This window comes from Thalassophryne amazonica, chromosome 10, assembly GCF_902500255.1.
Source record: "Thalassophryne amazonica chromosome 10, fThaAma1.1, whole genome shotgun sequence".
NCBI classification, from domain to species: Eukaryota; Metazoa; Chordata; class Actinopteri; order Batrachoidiformes; family Batrachoididae; genus Thalassophryne; species Thalassophryne amazonica.
In genome coordinates this window covers 27,589,722-27,611,110 of record NC_047112.1, presented here as the reverse complement: position 1 = coordinate 27,611,110, position 21,389 = coordinate 27,589,722, and the positions used below count along the sequence as shown (strand labels likewise).

The 21,389-nt window shown below is 41.0% G+C and overlaps 1 protein-coding gene across 1 annotated transcript in view; it reads right to left on the bottom strand.

Moving 5' to 3' along the window:
* Positions 1 to 2,492: 2,492 nt before the first annotated feature.
* tnni3k (TNNI3 interacting kinase) overlaps positions 2,493 to 21,389 on the bottom strand; it is a 52,888-nt gene continuing 33,991 nt past the window's right edge. Inside the window, exons 20-25 of the mRNA XM_034180803.1 lie at positions 18,444 to 18,576; positions 17,955 to 18,064; positions 11,504 to 11,563; positions 11,165 to 11,334; positions 6,616 to 6,695; positions 2,493 to 2,972 (exon numbers count right to left, since the gene is read on the bottom strand). Coding sequence (XP_034036694.1) covers positions 2,893 to 2,972; positions 6,616 to 6,695; positions 11,165 to 11,334; positions 11,504 to 11,563; positions 17,955 to 18,064; positions 18,444 to 18,576 — 633 coding nt within the window. The 3' untranslated portion in view covers positions 2,493 to 2,892. The remainder of the gene's footprint in view (positions 2,973 to 6,615; positions 6,696 to 11,164; positions 11,335 to 11,503; positions 11,564 to 17,954; positions 18,065 to 18,443; positions 18,577 to 21,389) is intronic.

Here is a 21,389-nt window from a genome sequence, read left to right as displayed (position 1 = left end):
TAATTGGAGTCCACCTGGGGTAAATTCAGTTGACTGGACATGATTTGGAAAGGCACACACATGTCTACATATAAGGTCCTACAGTTGACAGTGCATGTCAGAGCACCAACCAGACACAAACTCAAAGTAATTGTCCGTAGACCTCAGAGACAGGATTGTCACAAGGCACAAAGCTGGGGAAGGGTACAGAAACATTTCGGCTGCTTTGAAGGTCCAAACGAGCACAGTGGCTTCCATCATCTGTAATTGGAAGAAGTTCAGAACCTCCAAGACTCTTCCTAGAGCTGGCCACCTGTCTAAACTGAGCGACTGGGGGAGAAGGAGCGTAGTCAGGGAGGTGACCAAGAACCTGATGGTCACTCTGTCAGAGCTCCAGCATTCCTCTGTGGAGAGAGGACAACCTTCCAGAAGGACAACCATTTCTGCAACAATCCACCAATCAGTTCTGTATGGTATATTGGCCAGATGGAAGCCACTCCTTAGTAAAAGGCACATGGCAGCTCACCTGGAGTTTGCCAAAAGGCACCTGAAGGACTCTCTGACCATGAGAAACAACATTCTCTTATCTGATGAGACAAAGATTGAATTCTTTGGTGTGAATAACAGGCATCATGTTTGGAGGAAACCACGCACCATCCCTACAATGAAGCATGGTGATAACAGTATCATGCTTGTGAGGATGTTTTTCAGCGGCAGGAACTGTGAGACTAGTCAGGATTGAGGGAAAGATGAAAACAGCAATGTACAGAGACATCCTGGATGAAAACCTGCTCCAGAGGCTCTTGACCTCAGAATGGGGTGACGATTCCTCTTCCAGCAGGACAATGACCCTAAACACACATCCAAGATATCAAAGGAGTGGCTTTAGGACAACTCTTTGAATGTCTTTGAGTGGCCCAGCCAGAGCCCAGACCTGAATCTGATTGAACATCTCTGGAGAGATCTGAAAATAGCTGTGCACCAACGCTCCCCATCCAACCTGAAGAAGCTTGAGAGGTGCTGCAAAGAGGAATGGGCAAAGACTTGAGGCTCTAATTGCTACCAAAGGTACATCAGCAAAGCTTTGAGCAAAGGGTGAATGTAATGTAATCTGGTGATTGTAATGTGATTTTTTATTATTATTATTACGTCTGCCAAGGGCATAATAAAATCGGGAATGGTTTATTTATTTATTTGTCTGTCTCTTAGCAGGATTACATCTAAACTACTTCACAGATTCTCACCAGATTTTCTACATATCATGGTTGAAAATCATCAGGAAGGCTTTCTTGATCCTCAAATGATATTTTGTATTGATTACAACTGATCAAGATGATTACTGACACAAAGTGGTCAAGAACAGCAAAATTGTTTTTTCATTCAGATGTAACATCAGTGTGTATACATCCAGAAATATGGCCACCTGGTTACTATGGGTCGCGTCATTGTGATGTTAGCTCAGACAGGACAATATGCACAAACACATCAGTACGTTGAACATGATTTAACAAAGGTGACATGGATAATATAACTGTCTTCATCAATAATTAGTTCAGTGCAACACTGGTAACATCAAGCGCAAGCACTGATTTGTCTCATTACTGTTAGCATCGTACCTACCCGATTTGTAGCGCTACCCGATTTGCGTTGGAGCAGTGGCGCACATGCCTGAGCTGGTCCGCCATCTTGGACAGCTCAGTACGGCACCACCACTTGGACAAACCACAGAGGTGTTTGGTGTCATGAAGATAGCAAATAATCAAAATGCAAGTGTTTAGGTAAAAAAAAAAAAAAAAAAAAACTTGGATTGTATGTGTATCATCATAAAAGACAAATACTGAATTTTAATCAGTTATTTTCCAAAAATGACTCCTTTATGGGAACTATGACTCTTCCAGAAATCTGATCAAAGTTTGGTGAGACAATAATAAATTGTTCATTCCCAAATAAATTCACATTGGAATTATTTACTTAGATGCTGTAGTTATTTTGACTATTTTTGAATTGCTTTCTTTGGATAGTTGCTTTGGCAATAATGGTATTTTTCTCCTGCCAATAAAGCCTGTTTGAGTTGAAGTGGATTATTACACAGATACATTTTTAGAACTGTTTATTGAACAAAAAGATACACAGGGAGATTTACAGAAAAAAAAAAAAAAAAATCCCAGAGGACCACACCAAACAGTAAAATTTAACATTAACCGTTTACATACAGAATTACAAAAATATATACAAAAAAGAACCACTCTGAATTATGTTAAAATGAATAAAACAAAAAATCTTCAAGGGAACAAATGAAAATGTGTTATACAGAAAAATTATTGCAGTTACATTTGACAATCTCAACTCTAATGTTGTTTGCCTAAGTGGTGTTGCTGTACCACATACAGCACAAATTAAATACATAAATTTACTCTATTAATTTTTGTATTTTTATCTGATTGTTACTGCTAGTGTGGCTCTGAAAGGCTTTAAATTTATCTTCAGTATCTGTTAAGTTGAACAGCAAATTGCTTGTGTGATGTGACTGCTCAAACAATAAAACACCATGATATTACACTAACTCTGTATTTATTTTTTTTTTTTACACACCATGACGATGTGAGTAGATCTCAAGTTTAAAATGCATATTCACGCCACTTCTCCGTGACAGCATTTCAGTTCCGTACAATTTTTTTTTTTTTTTTTTTTTACACAGCAACAGAAGTAGTGCTTCATATATTTACAAGATTTAAAACAAAATATTCCAAATTTTATATGTAACAAGTTTAAAACAAAAAAGGTCATCTACTACTATCCTATTACTTTAGAACTTCAACCTTTCAGTTCATGCCTCACTCCAAATGTACAACATCTGTTACTCTATATTTATTACAGTTTTCTTTTAAGAGGACTCTCTATAGTCATGATGAATCAGTTACTGTCCTCGAAGCTGCCGCTGCTGCTGAAAGAGGAGCAGAAACGCACCGTGCTCATGGGGTCAGAGACATACCCTGAAAAACAAAAACATTAACTCTGTCACACTCGTCACAAAATCACCACTGATGATGGTACTGTACATCAGGTGACACCAACCTTCCTCCTGGAGATCACCTGTCCTGGTTTTACTGTGTACCGTCCGCCATCAAGTCACTCTCAGGTCATGAAATCGATTGAATATCATGTGTTAAAGCTGACATGGGACATGACTTGAAACTTGGAGTTTCATAACTTGAGAGTGACTGCCAATTATGGCTGCAACCACAGCTGATTAGTCAAGTCAGGTGTTTTCTAGCTCTTAAATGGCTGAGGACACCTGACTTACGTAATTTGCAGGGTGTGTCGGAAAAATTCACCCCCCACCCCATATATATCCTGTCAATCAGTAGAGGCCGGGGTTGGTTAGGTTCATGTCCATTTGTGGTTTGCTTCATTTATGACAACTCCAAATCAGAATAACTTGGAACGGTACAGAAAATCTTCCCCGCAGTGATCCTTACATTTGCTTTTAATTACATTTCATTACAGAGAGTATTAACAGTATGTTTTGTGTGATCAGCTTTCATTTGTGATATACATCCATTCCTGTCAATGTCAATTTTATTTATATAGCACATTTACAACAACAGCAGCTGCCCAAAGTGCTTCACAGTAAAAACAATATCAAAAACCATACCACAAAAAAACAGAGCATTAAAATTCCAAAATATACAAAGACACATAAGACCAGACACACACAGCTTAAATTGTATTAAAAGCCAAAGCATAAAAAATGAGTCTTACGAACAGATTTAAAAGACTCTAGAGATGGAGCAGCTCTAATGTGCAAAGGCAAACTGTTCCAAAGTTTAGGTGCAGCCACCGAAAAAGCCCGATCACCTCGAGTTTTTAATTGAGATCTGGGCACATTTAATAAAAGCTGGCTTTCTGACCTCACTGATCTGACCGGAACATAATGAGTCAAAAGCTCAGAGAGGTATTCAGGAGCCAAACCATTTAAGCACTTGAACACAAGCAGCAGGATTTTAAAATCAATCCTAAATGTGACTGGGAGCCAATGGAGCGAGGCTAACACAGGGGTGATGTGCTCTCACATCCTCGTCCCTGTAAGCAGTCGTGCAGCAGCGTTCTGGACCTGCTGCAGACGCTTTAGAGACGACTGGTCCAGTCCACAGTAGAGTGAGTTACAGTAATCAAGATGAGATGTTATAAACAAATGAATAATTCGCTCAAAATCACACGCTGGGAAGTAAGCCTTCACTTTTCTCAAGATTCTGAGTTGGAAGAAATTGGCCTTTACCACAGAATTAATTTGCTTGTCCATTTTAAAGGAGCTGTCAAAAATGACCCCCAGATTTCTGACAGACTCATGCACATAGGAAGACAAAGGACCAAGCACATCATATGAACCAGATGACCATGCAGGGCCAAAACCAACTATTTCAGTTTTATTCTCATTGAGAATTAGAAAGTTTAGGGCCAACCAAGTTTTCACTTCCTGCAGACAATTTACCAAGATAGTAAGAGAATTTGATGAGAGCTTAAGTGGCAGATAGATTTGCAGGTCATCAGCATAAAAATGAAAGGCCAAGTTGTATTTTCTGAATATGGTGCCAAGTGGAAGCATATACAGTGAAAAAAGGGTGGGACCCAAAACAGAGCCTTGTGGAACACCATAATTTAAGGGTGCTGAGCGGGACTGGTGTGGCCCAAGGTGCACAGAGAAACTACGGTCTCTAAGATAAGATCTGAACCACTCCAGTGCTGTCCCTTTAAAACCTGCATAATGCTCCAGACGGGACCGTAGAATACAGTGATCAACCGTGTCCTGCGGCAACACATTCCAAAAACATTTGGGACAATGGCAATTTAGTGCTAATAATGAACTTAAATGGTGTTATTTCAAACAGGTGAGGTCAACTGGTGACTGTAATCATGATTTGGTACACAAGCAGCATCCACAAAAGGCTGAGTGTTTGAGAAGCAAAGATTGACAGAGGATCTCCAGTTTGTTTGTTGAACTGTTTAAAAAGAATGTTCCTCAAAGACATATGGGAAGGGATTTGCAAATTCCCCATCCTCGGTGCATAATATCATTAAACAACTCAGTGAATCTTAAGGAATTTCAGTCCTAAGATGAAAATCCATGATCTCTGATCCCTCAGACACCACTGCTTCAATCAATCAATTCAATCAATTTTTTTATATAGCGCCAAATCACAACAAACAGTTGCCCCAAGTTGCCTTCAAGAATCATCAATAGATGATATAGACCACATGGGCAAGGAATTACTTTGAGAAACCTTTTGTCAAGCACTACTATATGGACTTACATTTACAAATGCCACTTCAAACTGTACTGTGCAAAAACTAAGCCTCATGTTAACCTTGTCGAGACGTAGCGGTGACTTCTTTGGGCTCAGAGGCATCTGGGGTGGACCATCACAGAGTGTACTTTGGCCAGATGAGTCATCATTCCAGATCTTTTTTTTAAATAAGAAGTAGACATGGACACTGCTTGCTCCAGACCAAAGAAATGGACCAAATATACTGTTATCAACAACAAGTCCAAACGCCAAGGTCTGTCATGGTATTGGTATTGTGTCAGTGTCCTTGACAAAGGTTGTTGTTGTTGTTCATTCGACTGCTCCGGTGTTGTTCGGGGTCGCCACAGCAGATACAGCCAGATCCACATTGGTAATTGGCACAAGTTTTACACCGGATGCCCTTCCTGATGCAACTCCAGTTTCACCTGGAGAAACATTCACAGCTGTTGGTGTTCCAAAGAGGTCTTCCATCCAAGTACTAACCAGATCCTACTCTGCTTATCTTCTGAGATCTGATGGGATCAGGCTGACACAGAGCAGACCAGCTGCTAGTGTCCTTGACAAAAGTAATTTACTAATTTAATTTACTTACTTCTCTGATGACAGCATTCATGCAAAAAAGTACATTAAAATTTTACATCAACGTGTGCTGCCTTAAAGACAAAAATGTATCCACAGACGTCCATGCATTTTTCAACAAGACAATACAAAACCACATTCTGCACACATTGCAAAAGCATGCCTGTGAAAGAGGGTACGAATACTCGAGTGGCCTGCCTGCAGTCCTGACCTGTCCCCACATGAGAATTTTGGAAATGAAAAATGCAGGAAGGACAAATAGCCTGTCTACAAGGAAGTAAAAGTCCATGTAAACATAAGAATCATTGCATTGCCTCCCTCCCCCACCCTTACCTATCCTCCCCATGCATTTTTGTACCATCCCAACTTTTTCCGATTTGATATTGGAATTTAATCAATATTTATAGAGTACAAATAAAGTGTGGTCCAACTGGAAGCACAATCAAGAGATTTAAAAACACACAAAGCACAGCACAAAATCAAGTTTTATAGAATTTTTTTTTCCTGTATTTACATTTGGATTGACCCTAAACTACAAATGTTATAAGGCAAACACTTTGCATCAAATCCATTAGTGTTACAACAATATTGCTGCTAAGTTGCCTTTGTTGCTTTTGTTTAGGGGTTTTAAGTCATATAATCCCACAGACTTTTTCCACCCTGAGCATTCCTTTTAATCTTGTATTTGTTGTTGCTAAATGTGCAAATAAATTCCAATTAAATCCAAATGCATGTGTATCTGTACACAAACCATTTCGGTCTATTGGCGAAAACTGCAGGTTTCTTCGTAATTCCTCAGATGAAAGTCCTCCAGATGCACGTCGCTGCTCACTGAAATAAACAGGATCAGTATAAGTGATTCATCAGCAACTACCTCCCAGATCCAAAAACAATAAACTGGATTAGTTCATGCAGATTAGTACATGTTAGCAAAATGCAACTCGGTGTACTTCAGCTGATTTTACCAAGTGGGGCTTGATTTTGTGTAGGGGTTTAGCACCAAGTCAAGCGGGCACACCATTTGACATAATTTGTAAAAAGTCTTTTTTCTAGAGCTTGGTGAACTCCCAGATATCTTGGCCCCACTTAAACCTGGCTTCAGTATGGGCCAGGGCCAGCTCCCCGCAACTCAATGCAACTCCGGACAATCTTACACTCCGTCTTCAACTCTTGATATCTGATTCTTTGTGTGCTCAGCATGAAATTTGGAGATTGAGCTGCATTGTACCTGCACCAGATTGCCTGGAGCCAAGCACAAGTCAACCGAGGTAGCCAGGAGCTCAGCCGAGAATCTGAAAATTTTGAACATGATTAACTACCAAGTAGTCCATGGGCTAGACCAGATATCGGTACCAACAAAGGTGGCTAAATGTAGTTGGTTCTAAAATATTTATAGGGTCAACATAAGTGTAAAAAGATGTGACAGCAATTCCAAATTGGTAGCTTTGTCAGTTTTTTTTTATATAAAAATGCAAATTTGCCCATTACCTGTATTCCATATTTTGGTAAAATCTGGAAATATGATAATGTTCTATCCAAAATCAGTCACAAATTGAATAAACAATGTAATGGGTTCCATTTTATGTTTCCTTCAAAGGATCAAAGATAATAAATAGATTTACTCTGTTGTACATCAGTATATTGAATCCAAGTTTAGCGTTGAATCAAAAGAAGTGGTCCTTAAAGCTGACAGGAGCTGTTTGGTCAGATGATCCTTGTTGCTAAAAGCAGAAAGCTGTGCATGAGTGAGGTACTAGCTCATCCCCTGGGGCCTTTGCCATGGGCACTCGCTAATGGTAATGGGACTCTCTGTAAAACCAGCAAAGCAGCCCTAGCCAGAGAACTGGAGAAGAATGTTTCTCCTGCTGAAATCATCCCAAGTCCATCAGCAATGATTATTGATGGAATGAGTGTGGTCCAAAAACTGAAAGGGAATGACAAGACCTTCTCACAGTTGGCAGAATCAGCCCTGGTCACTGTTCTCCATGAAGGTACAAGGAGCTGCCGCATTGATGTTGTGTTTAACGTTTACAAGGAGACATCATTTAAAGATGCAGAAAGAGTCAACAGGGGTGCAGACACAGGGATCCAGTTCAGGAACATCACACCTGGACACAACCTCCTACAATGGAGGAATCTGTTTAGCAGCCCTACTACCAAAACAAGCCTGATCAAGTTCCTGGTGGAGCAGTGGAAGGGACCAAAACATAGAGAGAAACTTGACGGCAAGGTGTTGTATGTTATCTGTGAGCAGCTCTGCTTCAAGATCACCAAAGACCAGTGGGAAGAGGTTGTGGAGCTCAAATCCTCACAGGAAGAAGCTGACACTCGTCTTCTGCTCCATGCTCTTCATGCAGCAGAATCTGGCTACAAGACTGTAGTCATCAGCTCTGAAGATACAGATGTCTTAGTTTTGGTCCTAGGGGTCAGCAGCAGTATCCCCTGTGCCATGTACCAGAAGAGTGGTACAAAGAGCCGAACCCGTTACCTTGACATAACCAGTCTAAGACATGCACTGGGAGGTGGTGTGTGTGACGCTTTGATTGGCATGCATGCCTTCACGGGATGTGGCACGGTCAGTGCATTTGCTGGATGTGGAAAGATGACAGCCCTCAAACAGATGAAATCTGACAAGCACATCCAAGAAGGCTTCAGTGAACTTGGCCGTTCTTGGGAGTTATCTACGGAACTCTTCCAAAAGCTGCAGGAGATCACCTGCCACATGTATATGGCTTCCACTCAAACGACTGAAGTGAACAAGCTTCGGTACCAATTGTTCTGTGTGAAACGGGGAGAGCTGCCATCTGTAGGAGATGTCTGCAGAGTGAGCCTTTTGTCCCAAACCCAAAAAACTGTGGTTGGTCAACAGATGAGAATGGAAGGTGGCTATCCAGTGGATGCGTGGCTCACCTGCACCAAATGTTGTGCTGCAGCTGCTTGCATGCAAATGTGTGCGGCCCTGCAAATTACCTCAGTGTACCTGCCTCAACAATGGCTTTAAGTGCACTGACGTGCAAGCTACAGAGTTGCAACAAGTCAGTGAAGAAGAAACACAAGTTGAGATATCAGACTCTGATGACGATATGGATGATGAATAACTTGCTGGTAATATTCCAGACACTCCACATATTTATTTTTACTTAAACATAGACTACAGTTCATATACAAATAGAGTTTTATGTCACTACAGTTCCTTAAATGTTTATGTGATCCTTTTGGTGTTCATTAAAAATAGGTTTTGCATTCTAAATGATTCAGATAAATTGTGTATTCGCATAGTCTTTTTGCGGGGTACGCCCATTTACGTAGTGATTACCACCATTAAGCTACCAATCTGCGATTTGCTATCATATCAAAACATAAAGTAGAGTCATATGGCATGTCAAAAATACCAATGAGAATTAGCCACCTCAGGTGGTACTGATATGTGAAATTTGGGGTCCTGGCCCATGGACTAAAGTGATCAATTGACCTTTACTGACTTACGCTGATCTCTGTTGTGTAGAATGCTGATCTCTCTGGGACACACACAAGCCATACCGAGATGATGCTCAGAGCTCCGCAATTAACTTGACCAATATTGTAGGATCTTGTTCTTGCTTGTTCTTTTTTATGTTTAATGAAATGGACCACATACACAGAAAACAGCTTTTCTATATGCCTTTTCTGAGTACAATCATCTAGAAAAGCTCACTCTACCTCTTATTATAAAACTCTACATAGTACTTGCCAATACTACAATATAATGATTCCACCTACTGTTACAGGTTCATAGTGAATGTTGCCAGATTCTGTTCACATACACAGGGCAGAGGCCTTCCTCTTCGTTCCGGATGCCATACATGTTTTATTTGGTGTCCTTTTGTTTCTTGTTCAGTATCTAAGCAACTCAATAATATGCTGCTGCTAAAACAATATTTCAGGCAACTCCGCTCTGATAAATTGAATGGATCAAGAACAAATTTGATGTCTTAGCAGAAAGACATGAGTCAAAAACTCTAAAGCTCTTTATTTTTTTATACTAACTTACACTGTGTATGGTCATGAGGGGCTGGAGCCTATCCAAGCTCACATTCCAGCACACTGGTATTTGATTAAGCTCCTGGGTGATTGTTGAATTATACATAATAAAAAAGCACAAGTGACAGATGCAAATTCAACTCAAGGTGCTGAAAGAAGTGATTCAATGCCCCCTACAGTGGTGTAATTCCAGTTGTCACTGCCGTCATGAGTTGTCAGGAGAGGGGTCATCATGAATGAAACAAACCTTCCACATCTACTACTTTAAGTGGTCATCTTACTATTTTCAGGGTCTAGGCTTTTCATGTCATGTGCAGCTGCAACAGTAGGTGGGACCTAATGTCTGCAAAATGAGTGAGCCTGCCATGAGTGAAGACAACCACCCCTGTAAGTAGCTTACAGTGCTGCATGATGGATAGACACAGTGACCATCCTGAAAGAGTGTGAATCCAAAGTTGGGTAGTTAACACCAACTGATAAGTCATGGTGCAAACTTTCCGCTCATGTTGATAAATGCAGAATAGTTATCAAACAACTCTCAAGCAGCCAAAAAATACAGTGTCTTGGAAGACATCAAGGTCAAGATGACCAACTTATAAGAGACAGGAAAGCTCTTCATGGTTGTAGAAGCAGCAGTGTGTCAGTATCTGGTTGAAAAAAGAAATACTGAGTTGCCAATAAAATATGCTTTTATAAGCATTATTTTCAAATAAAAGCATTTTCTTCATGGGCAGCACGGTGGCTTAGTGGTTAGCACTGTTGCCTCACAATAAGAAGGTCATGGGATCGAGTCCCACCTGTGGCCTTTCTGTGTTGAGTTTGCATGCTTTTTCTGTGTTTGCGTGGGTTTCACAGGGTGCTCCAGTTTCCTCCCACATCCAAAGACATGCAGGTTAGGTGAACTGGAAAATTTTAATTGTGAGTGGGTGTGCATGAGTGTGTGCGAATGTGTTTGTCCATCTATATGTGGCCCTGCGAAAAATTGGCATCTTGTCCAGGGTGAACCACGCCTCACACCCTTTGACTGCTGGGATAGGCTCCAGCCCCCCGTGACCCTTAATTGGAGTAAACAGTTTAAGATGAGTGAGTGAGGTGTGCGCATGGCTTTTGTTCAAACAGTTTTTATAAATGAGACCCCGGATGACTTACATTATCTTCCTGAAAAGGTGTGTAATACGAACTCTTTAAGCAGTGCTGCATATGATCAATAGCTGAATTACTGGGTGTTAATCGTGGACTGCTGAGCAGAAAATTTATTTCAGGTTTTCCAGCTGCTTTACCTCTGGCTCCAGACAGCGTAGGCACGAGTGTTGAGTGCGTACTCAAGTTCGAAACGGGAACGCAGGGCCGCCACGTGGCTTCGGCCGGGTCCTGCTCGTCCGAGCAGACAGTCAGAGGAGGAGGAGGGTGACAGGGAGCCACTGCTGTTACTGGAGGCTGGAGACATCAGCTGAGACACACACACACACACACACACACACACACACACACACACACACACACACACACACACACACACACACACACACACACACGTTCATCCAAAAAGAAATATGTATCAAAATGTATGCATTTTACATGAATTGTCATAATCAAAACGCTAAACATTAATACAATACCTCAACATTACACAAGCATTCCTCCAGGCTGGAAACAACTTCAGAGAACTCAGGCCGGTCCTGAAGTAGAAAACCGATTTTAGAATTGTTTTTACATCCAAACTTTAAAAGAACAAGAGCACATGTGCAGCTGTGTTCTCCCTGACATTGTCTCTTATGTTGTGCACTTTGGTTCACTGGTGCATGAAGCAAAGGTGAGCTCTGCTTCAAAAGCAGCCCTTAGATCTCCTGTGGCACTGCAAAAGAACAAACTCCCAAGCTGATCAATTATACATCACAGCCACAGACAGCAGCTGTCTGCACATGGCTTTCACACAAACATGCAAAAATGTCACACGAAAATCATTTAAAGTTTTCCCTCTAATGGTGCCTTTGACATTTGTCAGATAATCTTATTGGTTAATTGTCAGGCACAAACAGGGGTCGTGGCCAAGCAGGTATGTGTGCTTGTTTTGAGTGCGGAAAGTTCCCGGTTCAAACCCCACCCCTGCCCATTCTCCAGTATGGAGTTGTGCCAGGAAAGGCGTCCGACTTGTGCCAAATCAACATGCAGATCCACCTCAGATCTGCTGTGGTGACCCTGGGAAATGCCAAAGGGAGTTCCTATCCTCATCAGGTATAAACATCCATCACTGTGTTCAAATAATTACTGCTTAAAAACACTTAATTGCATTTTATTAGTCTTTAAAGGCGAAGTGTGACATTTTTCAGCCTATGTTCTATTTTTAGATGTTTTGGGGTCATCTTTTCACTGGGGACAAAAATTAATGTAATCAATGCATTATTGATTTGGAACACAAACACCACCATGGCCTAATGGGCTAATTAATGGTGTTGTATGGGGCAATAAGAAACACTCAGAGAAAACCGCCTCATCCTACCACTGAGCAGGTGACGCCAGCACTAAAAATGTCTGGTTTCACCTGCAGTTTCCCAGCAGGCATAAACATGTGCATGTTTACCTCATTAAATAAACTTTTTAAGACCTGATATGCAGTTAGCTGCTTACCTTAGCATCTTTGGCATGGTCTGGCGCTACTGTCCACTGAAAGATTACAAGTCAGTTGCCCATAGGGTTGGGCATCGAGAACCGGTTCTTTTCGAGTATCGTTAAGAAATGATTCGATAGTCCTCTGTTCCATTGGCATAGCTCCAAACGCTGTGCGGCTCTGCCGAGACAGAGTCCGGGCGGAATTAATAACTTCAAAACGAATTGCCGCTTTGAATAAAATAACACCGTTTACAGACAAGAAATTATAATCGACTAAAACTTTTTTTTCCTCAGCTCCGAGGTATGGAAAGATATTCATGCCAATAATGTCTGAAAGGAAATGCTCTTGACAACAACTACAGATTTTGTTTATTTCTATTTATGTCCAGAGATCAAGGATCCACCATGTAGAGTTTATTATGTCCAAAGTTTAAGGATCCAGTGACCAATTTCATATTTATTTACTTTAAGACTCAATAAAATGTTGTTCAGTTTCAATTCAATTTCAATTTAATCTTCTTATAAAGTGCCAAATCACAACAAAAGCTATCTCAAGGCGCCTCACACAGAACAGTTCAACATAAAAAAAAATAAAATAAATAATCAAATACATAATTAAAAACAGAAGTAAAAGAATAAAACAGATAAAAAAATAAATAAAAACTATTCATAAGAAAGAGAATAAAAATAGGCTTTAAGTCTTGACTTAAAAATGTCCACGGACTCTGACTGCCTCACGGTCACAGGAAGACCGTTCCACAGAGCGGGTGTATGATAAGAAAAAGCTCTTTGACCCGCTGACATAGAAAACATGTAAAGCCTACTTTTAGTACACAGTCTTATCAAGGGATAAATAAAGTTCTGTCTAATCTAATCTATCTACTTTAGTAACAGACGAAGTGTGTTTTGGTCATTTGTTTTCACAGTGATGTAGAAAAAGTCAATGCAAAATGCAATTGAAAAGTTGATTAGGACACAATTTTGGACTGGACAGATGAAATTCATGTAAATGGATGATAGAGGGATGAATCTGGATGATTTTTGGCGATGGACATTGGTAAATTTAAAAGCATTTTTGAAGAAACGAGGAAAAGAAATGAGGAAAAGAGGAGTTGATTTGCGAAATGAACATGGCAATCTTGCTGGACTCAGAACAAGTTGTCTAACAAAACCAGACAGATTATGAATCACTACTTAGGACCAACAACAGGGAAATGACATCAGAGCCCATGAAGATTAACAAAGAAACGTCAACGGGGGAGAAGGACAGAGTGTGCCTGTAAACTACTAAACTTAAACAATACGAGGTCTATTAGAAAAGTATCTGACCTTATTATTTTTTTCAAAAACCATATGGATTTGAATCATGTGTGATTACATCAGACATGTTGAACCCTCGTGGACATGCGAGAGTTTTTTCACGCCTGTCGGTTACGTCATTCGCCTGTGGGCAGTCTTTGAGTGAGGAGTCACCCACCCTCTCGTCGATTTTTTCATTGTTTAGGAATGGCTCAGAGACTGCTGCTTTGTTTGATCTAATTTTTTTCAAAACTGTAAGGCACAACTGAGTGGACACCATTTGATAAATTCAGCTGGTTTTCGGTAAAAATTTTAACGGCTGATGAGAGATTTTGGTCTGGTAGTGTCGCTTTAAGGACGGCCCACAGCGCCTGACGGCGATCTGCGCTTCGAGGCGGCAGCGTCTCACCGTTTCAAGTTGAAAACTTCCACATTTCAGGCTCTGTTCACCCAGTAAGTCGTCAGAGAAAAGAGAACTTTCAGAAGAAGTCGGCATGAGGAGTTTATTCGGACATTCCATTGTTAACGGACATTTTGTAATGAAAGAACGTGCGGGCAGAGTCGCATGTCGGGCCGGACCCGACCGCGGGGGGTCGCGACAGGAAAACACCTCCGTTGGAAACCTTAACGGGCAAGTTGGAACATGTCCAAGCTGTTAAACAATTTCTCAGTTACTCACTTGTTGAAAGCCATCAAAAGCCGCCTGAATTTTACAAATGGTTTTCAACACGGAGGTGTTTTTCCTGTCGCGGCGCACACAGATTCGCCGAGTCGTCATGGAAACGACTCGGCAAATTTGCACGCATGTCTTTCATTAAAAAATGTCCTTAAACAGTGGAATGTCCGCATAAAGTCCTCATGCCGGCCTCTTCTGACTCTTCTCTGTTCTCTCACGACGTCCTGGGTGAATTAAGCCTTAAATTAGTATGTTTTCAGCTCGAAACAGGCCGACGACGGCGCCTGGAAGTGCTGCACGACGTCCTGCTCTGTGGGAAGTCCTTACAGCGACAGAAACACCCCATAATCTCTCATCAGCCGTTAAACTTTTCACCGAAATCCATCTTAATTTCTCGAATAGTGTCCACTCGGATATACCTCACAGGTCCAGAAAAAATGTTGATAAAGCAACGCGCGCCATCTCGAGCAGCGTGTGAAACAAAGGAATTCAGCCAAGAGGGCAGGACCACGTCACTCAAGGCCTGCCCACAGGGAAATGACGTCACCGACGCGTGAAAAAACTCACGCATGTGCATGAGGGTTCAAGCATGATTGGTGTAATCGCACGTCATTCAAATCCATATAGTTAAAAAAAAAATAAAAGGGTCGGTTTATTATGTAATAGACCTCGTATATTTTTAATGTATTTGACTGAGTAAGACGTTCGTTATAAAATCTTGCTGAAGCAGTTGCTACGATCTGCGTAAACAAACACGGGTGTTCATGTTTCCTGTATCCAGCGATATCACAGGTGGTATTTACATAATCAGCAATAAACAATAAAATCAATTAACAATTATCAATTCACAATAAGCTTCTATAACATATCACTGGTGTCGCCAACTGAATGGTCCCCCTGCCTTCACTGCACCTTCACTGCGCATGCGTCATTTCATAGCGTCAGCAGGGATTCACTGATTATCGCCTTGTTTCTGCCTAAAACTGCACTCCAGCCATCATCTGTCTCAGCGACAGATATCTGAAACTTTTGTACAACAAACATTTACACATAAATTCAGCATTATTTCATAATAAAAGACAGTGGACCGATCAGAGCGCCACAGCAGCTCGTCTGAGTCTGATGAGAGAGATCAAAGAGAATAATGTGATTATTAACCATTAGATGACAAAGTAACACCTCTTAAATCATTCTAAAGTCAGTCTTAAGCAGAAACAAGGCAGTAATCAGTGAAATGCTGCTGATGCTCCGAAATGACGCATGCGAAGTGAAGGCAGGGGAACCAATTTTTAGTGGGGACTGTTCAGTTGGCGACCACTGAAATTCATTGAAAAACAATGATATAACAGGTGGTTTCAATCCTCACAGGGCTGTGAAAACTCCGGATTTGAGGAATTCCGCGGATTTCATCGGGGGGGGGGGGGGTGTTAGTGTCGTACTCTGTAACTGTCATCATCACTGATTTTTTAAAATGCCTATCGCAACGTGTTTCTTTTTTGTGACATCATGCAAGTTTTATGTTATAAGTTACAGATCTGTGTCCTCGGATCCGCGGAGATTTGCGTTGGAAAAATGCCACTCAAAGCGTAGCTGTTACGGCAGTTGTCGTAAAGCGGGACTGGCAGGGCTGTGAAAACTCCATTCCGCGGATTTCATCATGGGCGGGGTGGGGGGTTAGTGTTGTACTCTTTAATCGTGATCGTTACTGAGTTTTTAAAATGCTTATCGCAAAGCGTTCTTTTTTACGACATCATGCAAGTTTTATAAGTCTGCGGACACTGATCGGTGTGTTACAGATACAAATCGGTTTCCTTGGATCCGCGGAGATTCGCGGAGGAAAAATGCCACTCAAAGCCTGGCTGTTACGCTGCTGCGGTGACACTGTGTGGCTCCTGTGCGAAGCTTAGCTAAACGTGGCATGTGGACATCGCACACTTTTAGAACTTTCAAGTTTTTAAAAGAAGAATTTTGCAGCATGTCTGTGTCGCGGAGCGACATCAGACAGAGGGAAGATGGCGAGAAAGACAGTTTGAAAAACGGGATAAACGGGAAGATAAACGGGAAAAGTGAACTGGTAAGAATTTTTTTTTTCTCTCTCTGGAAAATAAACATTGTGCTGTTCAAACAAGATTTCAGAAAATATTATGTGCCTTTTTTCTTTCATTAATCTAGACTTTCTTTCATTTAAAAAAAGACATTGTTTCTTTGAATGAATTTAGGCTACATGAATTTACACAACAATGTAAATTAGTTTTTATTAATGTAGACTTTTTTCATGGGAAAAAAGACACTGTGGCTTTGAGTGGATTTACAGGAATTTACACAAGAATGTGTGGCTTTTTTACTATAAGGTATGTTATTGATATTTTACCCTGATTTTTAAAATATTCTACAATCTTTAGCTGTAGTTTTTGACATGGTTTAATAGTCTTTTCAGTCTTCATGAATTTCATGTAGTTTAATTGTTCTGAGTTAATACATAATTTGGTTTACAATTAAAAGGAAAATCATTCCAGGTCCTACTTCCACATCGTAATCTGTTATTTCAACATGATCATTGAAATGAAAGGTTGAATCTAGGATCATTTAAATATGCACTAATTTTGAGATTTGTTCTTCCAGGAGATGTTGAAAATGTATCAGTAGATGAAAATTTAATTTGGTTTCTGGGGCCCCACAAGGCCCTAGAAACCGGCTCCTGGGGAGCTGCGCCCCCCAGACCCCCTGCAAATTTTCCTCGGATTTTACAATTTTCATTTCACAGCCCTGTCCTCATCACAAACATATAACAAACGTCGATGACTGTCTTTTCCAGAAACAGTGATCTCTCTGTGTGCTAATATGCTCCGCCTTTAGTAATTCAACAACTACTTCACACTAAATTTGCTAAGAATGAAAGCACACGCCACAAATTTAAAGCCTGTAAAACATTGTCAATATGTACACACATTGCACTAGTACCATTCTATTCCCAATTAACCTTTTAACAGGAAGAGCTAATTTGGCCTTTAGCCACACTGCGCACGCTCCAGCTGACATAGTGACTTTGTGTGTTCCTTTAGGCTTTACCTGTGCCGCCATGGTAGAGCCAATGCATGGCTGCTTGTTGATTTGGCACAAGGTTTACATCAGATGCCCTTCCTGATGCAACGTCACATTACATGGAGAATGGGCGTGGGTGGTCTTGAACCACGAACCTTCTGTTGTTGAAACAAGTGCATGAACCAACGGCACCATTTACATTAAATTTTGCAATGCACTATTATGATTGAGGTGCGTGGGGGGTTCAATCCCTAGCAGAACTGACAGGCAATCTCAGTGTGCGAACAGGAAGGTGACTTCCCTCTTGTGAAAATAACTAATCTGATGCTGAGGATATAGCAGAAGGACTAAAAACATTACGCTACATAAGTTATTATTACTGTGATAACTGTCATTGATAGTTCATCCTGACATAAACGTGCAGAGGTGAAAACATCATTTACCTCTGGACTGGAATTCCAGCCTCTCATCAGAAGTGCAGAGATGGGTTTAGGGATGGAATAGCCGACAGGAGGCCGAATATGATGGTAGGCCATGTCTGCTGCCGCAGCGGCTGAGGACAGGAGAACATCTTGAATTATTTTTAAAAGCAATGAAGAGGTTTCTTCATGTGCGTAATGTATAAATGTTAGAAACACTTCCTCAGCCCACTGCATTTACCGATCTGATCAGCAGAATTCAGTTTCATAATTCCTACGGGATACAAAGCACGCCTGCATATTGAGATCTCAGGGTAGGAGAGGGTGCACAAGGCTTTCAAAGGTCTGCTAAATATGAGCATTTTATATGTTCAAATCAGACCTCCCATTTACAAGAATTCAAGTGAGGTCAACACGTGCATCACTTTTTTATGCAGAGGATGCTACTGGCAGAGGGTGCTCGTACCTCATTTTGAGCTCTGGCATGTTTGTCCACTGATTGTGAAAAATTACCTGGTTTCAAATGAGCAAAAGGAACTTCTCCAGTAAGCAGCTCCCACAGACAGAGAGCATAGCTGAACATGTCTGCCTTCACTGAATATCGGGTACACTGGGTAAATACCTCAGGAGCCATCCAGCGCAGGTTCTGTGAAGACACACACACACACGTATGAAATATATGTTTTGTGAATGAGTTCAAATGTTTACCAAAGGGCAAAATAGTCTCTCATAAAATGTATGAAAATATTATAACATATCCTGTCTCCTTAAATCCAATATAATCAGGTCCATAAGTATTTGGACAGTGACGCTTTTTTTTGTAATAATGCCTCTGTACACAACCATGATGAAGCTGAAACACTTATGAAGTGCTTGACTTTCAGATTTAATTGAAAGGGTTTAATAAAAATATTTAATTAATCATTCAGGAATTACAGTTACTTTTATACACAGTCCCTCCACTATCAGAGTAAATAAGTGAGAAGTTAAATTAATTGTTGTTAATAAAAATCATCACATTTACAACCAGTTTTCTTTTGACAAGTCAGAGGATGGATACTTTAATATTTCTAAGTCATTGAATATGTTTTCATTTACATCAATCGCTAAGGGTGCTACCTCTCATGGGGCTGTGACAGCACGCCAATAGCAGTTGCGAGGGAAATAGCTTGATTTACTGCAACATTTGCAGGGTGACACTCTTCCCTTATTTCACTTGCAGGGCATTGCAAGTGTTGTGCCTGGATTTGAACTGTTCAAAGTTGGCGAGGCGTCAATGGTCCTCCCTGTATGCTCCCAGAGCTGGTGTCATGTGATCATCTGAATGTACTCGCTGGGACTGCTAACATAAGAGATTTTTGAGAAAACTGAGAGGGCTGGGCCACATTCACAAGCTACTGGGGAGCATGCCAAATAGAGGAGATGATTGGAGAGGAACAGCCACCTCTGGAAGTGGCTGAGCAACTGCCGAGCCGGTGCCGCAGTTCCAGTGGACATCAGGACTCCTCTTAGAGCTTTCTGGACTTTTGCATTAAATGTTTTTTGCTTGTTTATTTCTTTTTATTGAGCAGCACAGTTCTGTGGGAGCGCTGTGTCGTTTTTAATCTTTTTTTATCTGATGCACTTTCTCTCTCTCTCTCTGAGGATGTGCACCGGACTCGTTTGATGTGCTCACTGTGCAGACAACGCGCGATCAGTGAGGAAATATGACAACATGCTTTCATTCCAGGGCAAACACCATTTAAATCCTGCACACCCACAGCACGCATGTGTTTCTTTAAACTGGGAAAATCTTTCTGTTAAATGCCATGCTGTAGAAATGTGATGCCATCTGTCCATCAGAGAAAAAACACAGGAGGATGGAGGAATAGAGCAGAGGAGGAGGAGAAGGACACTGCGCATGATCTGTGCCAAATCAATGTGCAGCTCTACCTCAGATCTGCTGTGGAGACCCCGAGTGAAAGAAAACACGGGAGCAATCAAGTGGACTTACAATGCTATTGCTGAATAAATCAAATCAAAGGAAGCACACCCCAAAGTGCTGCTTGGCATCGCTGCGTCACGGAGAAGAAACTGTTCCAGTGCGTGGCTGAGCACTGAGTGTAGATCTTGCAAAGCTTACTGTGCACTCATGAGTCAGCACACTGAGACAAAATCTGCAACGAAAGCAGTTTATTGTTGTGATAACTGTTTGCAGGTGCCAGAAGAAGCTCTGGTTTGTCCTCCCACATAAGCATAACAAAACTCTCAGTATGAATTCAATTCGGTGTGTAAAACTAACACAACTCCTGGGTTTGTATTAGTGTCACTGCTACAAGTCAAAGCTACATTTTTGATAATCTCAAAATATTGCATTGCAAAATATTTGTTACATCGTGTTACAAGTGTATTTTCAACACTATAGTGATGTCTTTCTGTCTGGCACGGTGATCGGCACAAATCAACCCGTCCACCTGCACCTGATACACCTGACTTCAATATCTTGCTTGTTATTGTATCCAGTAATCACACTGAGGCACAACTTTTCAGCCAGCCTTTGCAGCTTTCTCTTAATTTATTTTCACTAAATTTAAGTCTGCTAATATTTTATGAATAAAGTTTAAGGTGTGAAACATTGTAAACACTAAAATCCTATATGTTTGTTCTTGTTGTTGCTTAAAGGCTGTTTGGATTAATGCTAAGAGTGACATTTTATTAAAAACTATTCCTATTTCAAAGAATACCTTTAGAAAACAGTATACTTAAAATGTATTTTATTTAATAAATTTCAGATGTGCAGTTTTGCACAACTGGTCAACATTGCACCAAGTGAGTCAAAACTTCACACATTCTTGAGAGATATTCGTTTCTCAGAATGCAAAAGATGAAGAACTATGCCATGCTTTTTCTGGGTCATCTTTGGATAAAAACTATGTAATGCAACATCTTGATTGAACCCGTACTTTGGATTTTTGTTGTAATTTACACAGGCATCAGATGGTGGGTTTAATTTATCTGACTGTTCTTGATTTTTAGTTTTGCAGCCGGTCGGCTCTGTGTCAGTCTGATCCCGTCCGATCTCAGAAGCTAAGCAATCTGGTTAGTACTTGGATGGGAGACCTCTTCGGAACACCAGCGGCTGTGTGTGTTTCTCCGGGTGAAACTGGAGTTGCGTCAGGATGGGCATCCGGCGTAAAACTTGTGCCAATTACCAGCACGGATCTGGCTGTATCCACTGTGGTGACCCCATCGTTTGGATCTTGGTGTTGATGTCTCACAAGATGGTGGACTGAAATATTGCGGATAGGAGCTCAATGTCCCTTTGAGTGTTTATTCAGCTGTATGGTGCAGTCAGGTGACTGAAGCAATTAAGGTTAACATGTATTGTAATAAAGCCTTTAACTTTAACTTCAACTTCTAATTCATTTAAACTCTCTTTCTTGGGGTTTAGATTTTAGGTGGTGTTTCTTGGGGTTTTTG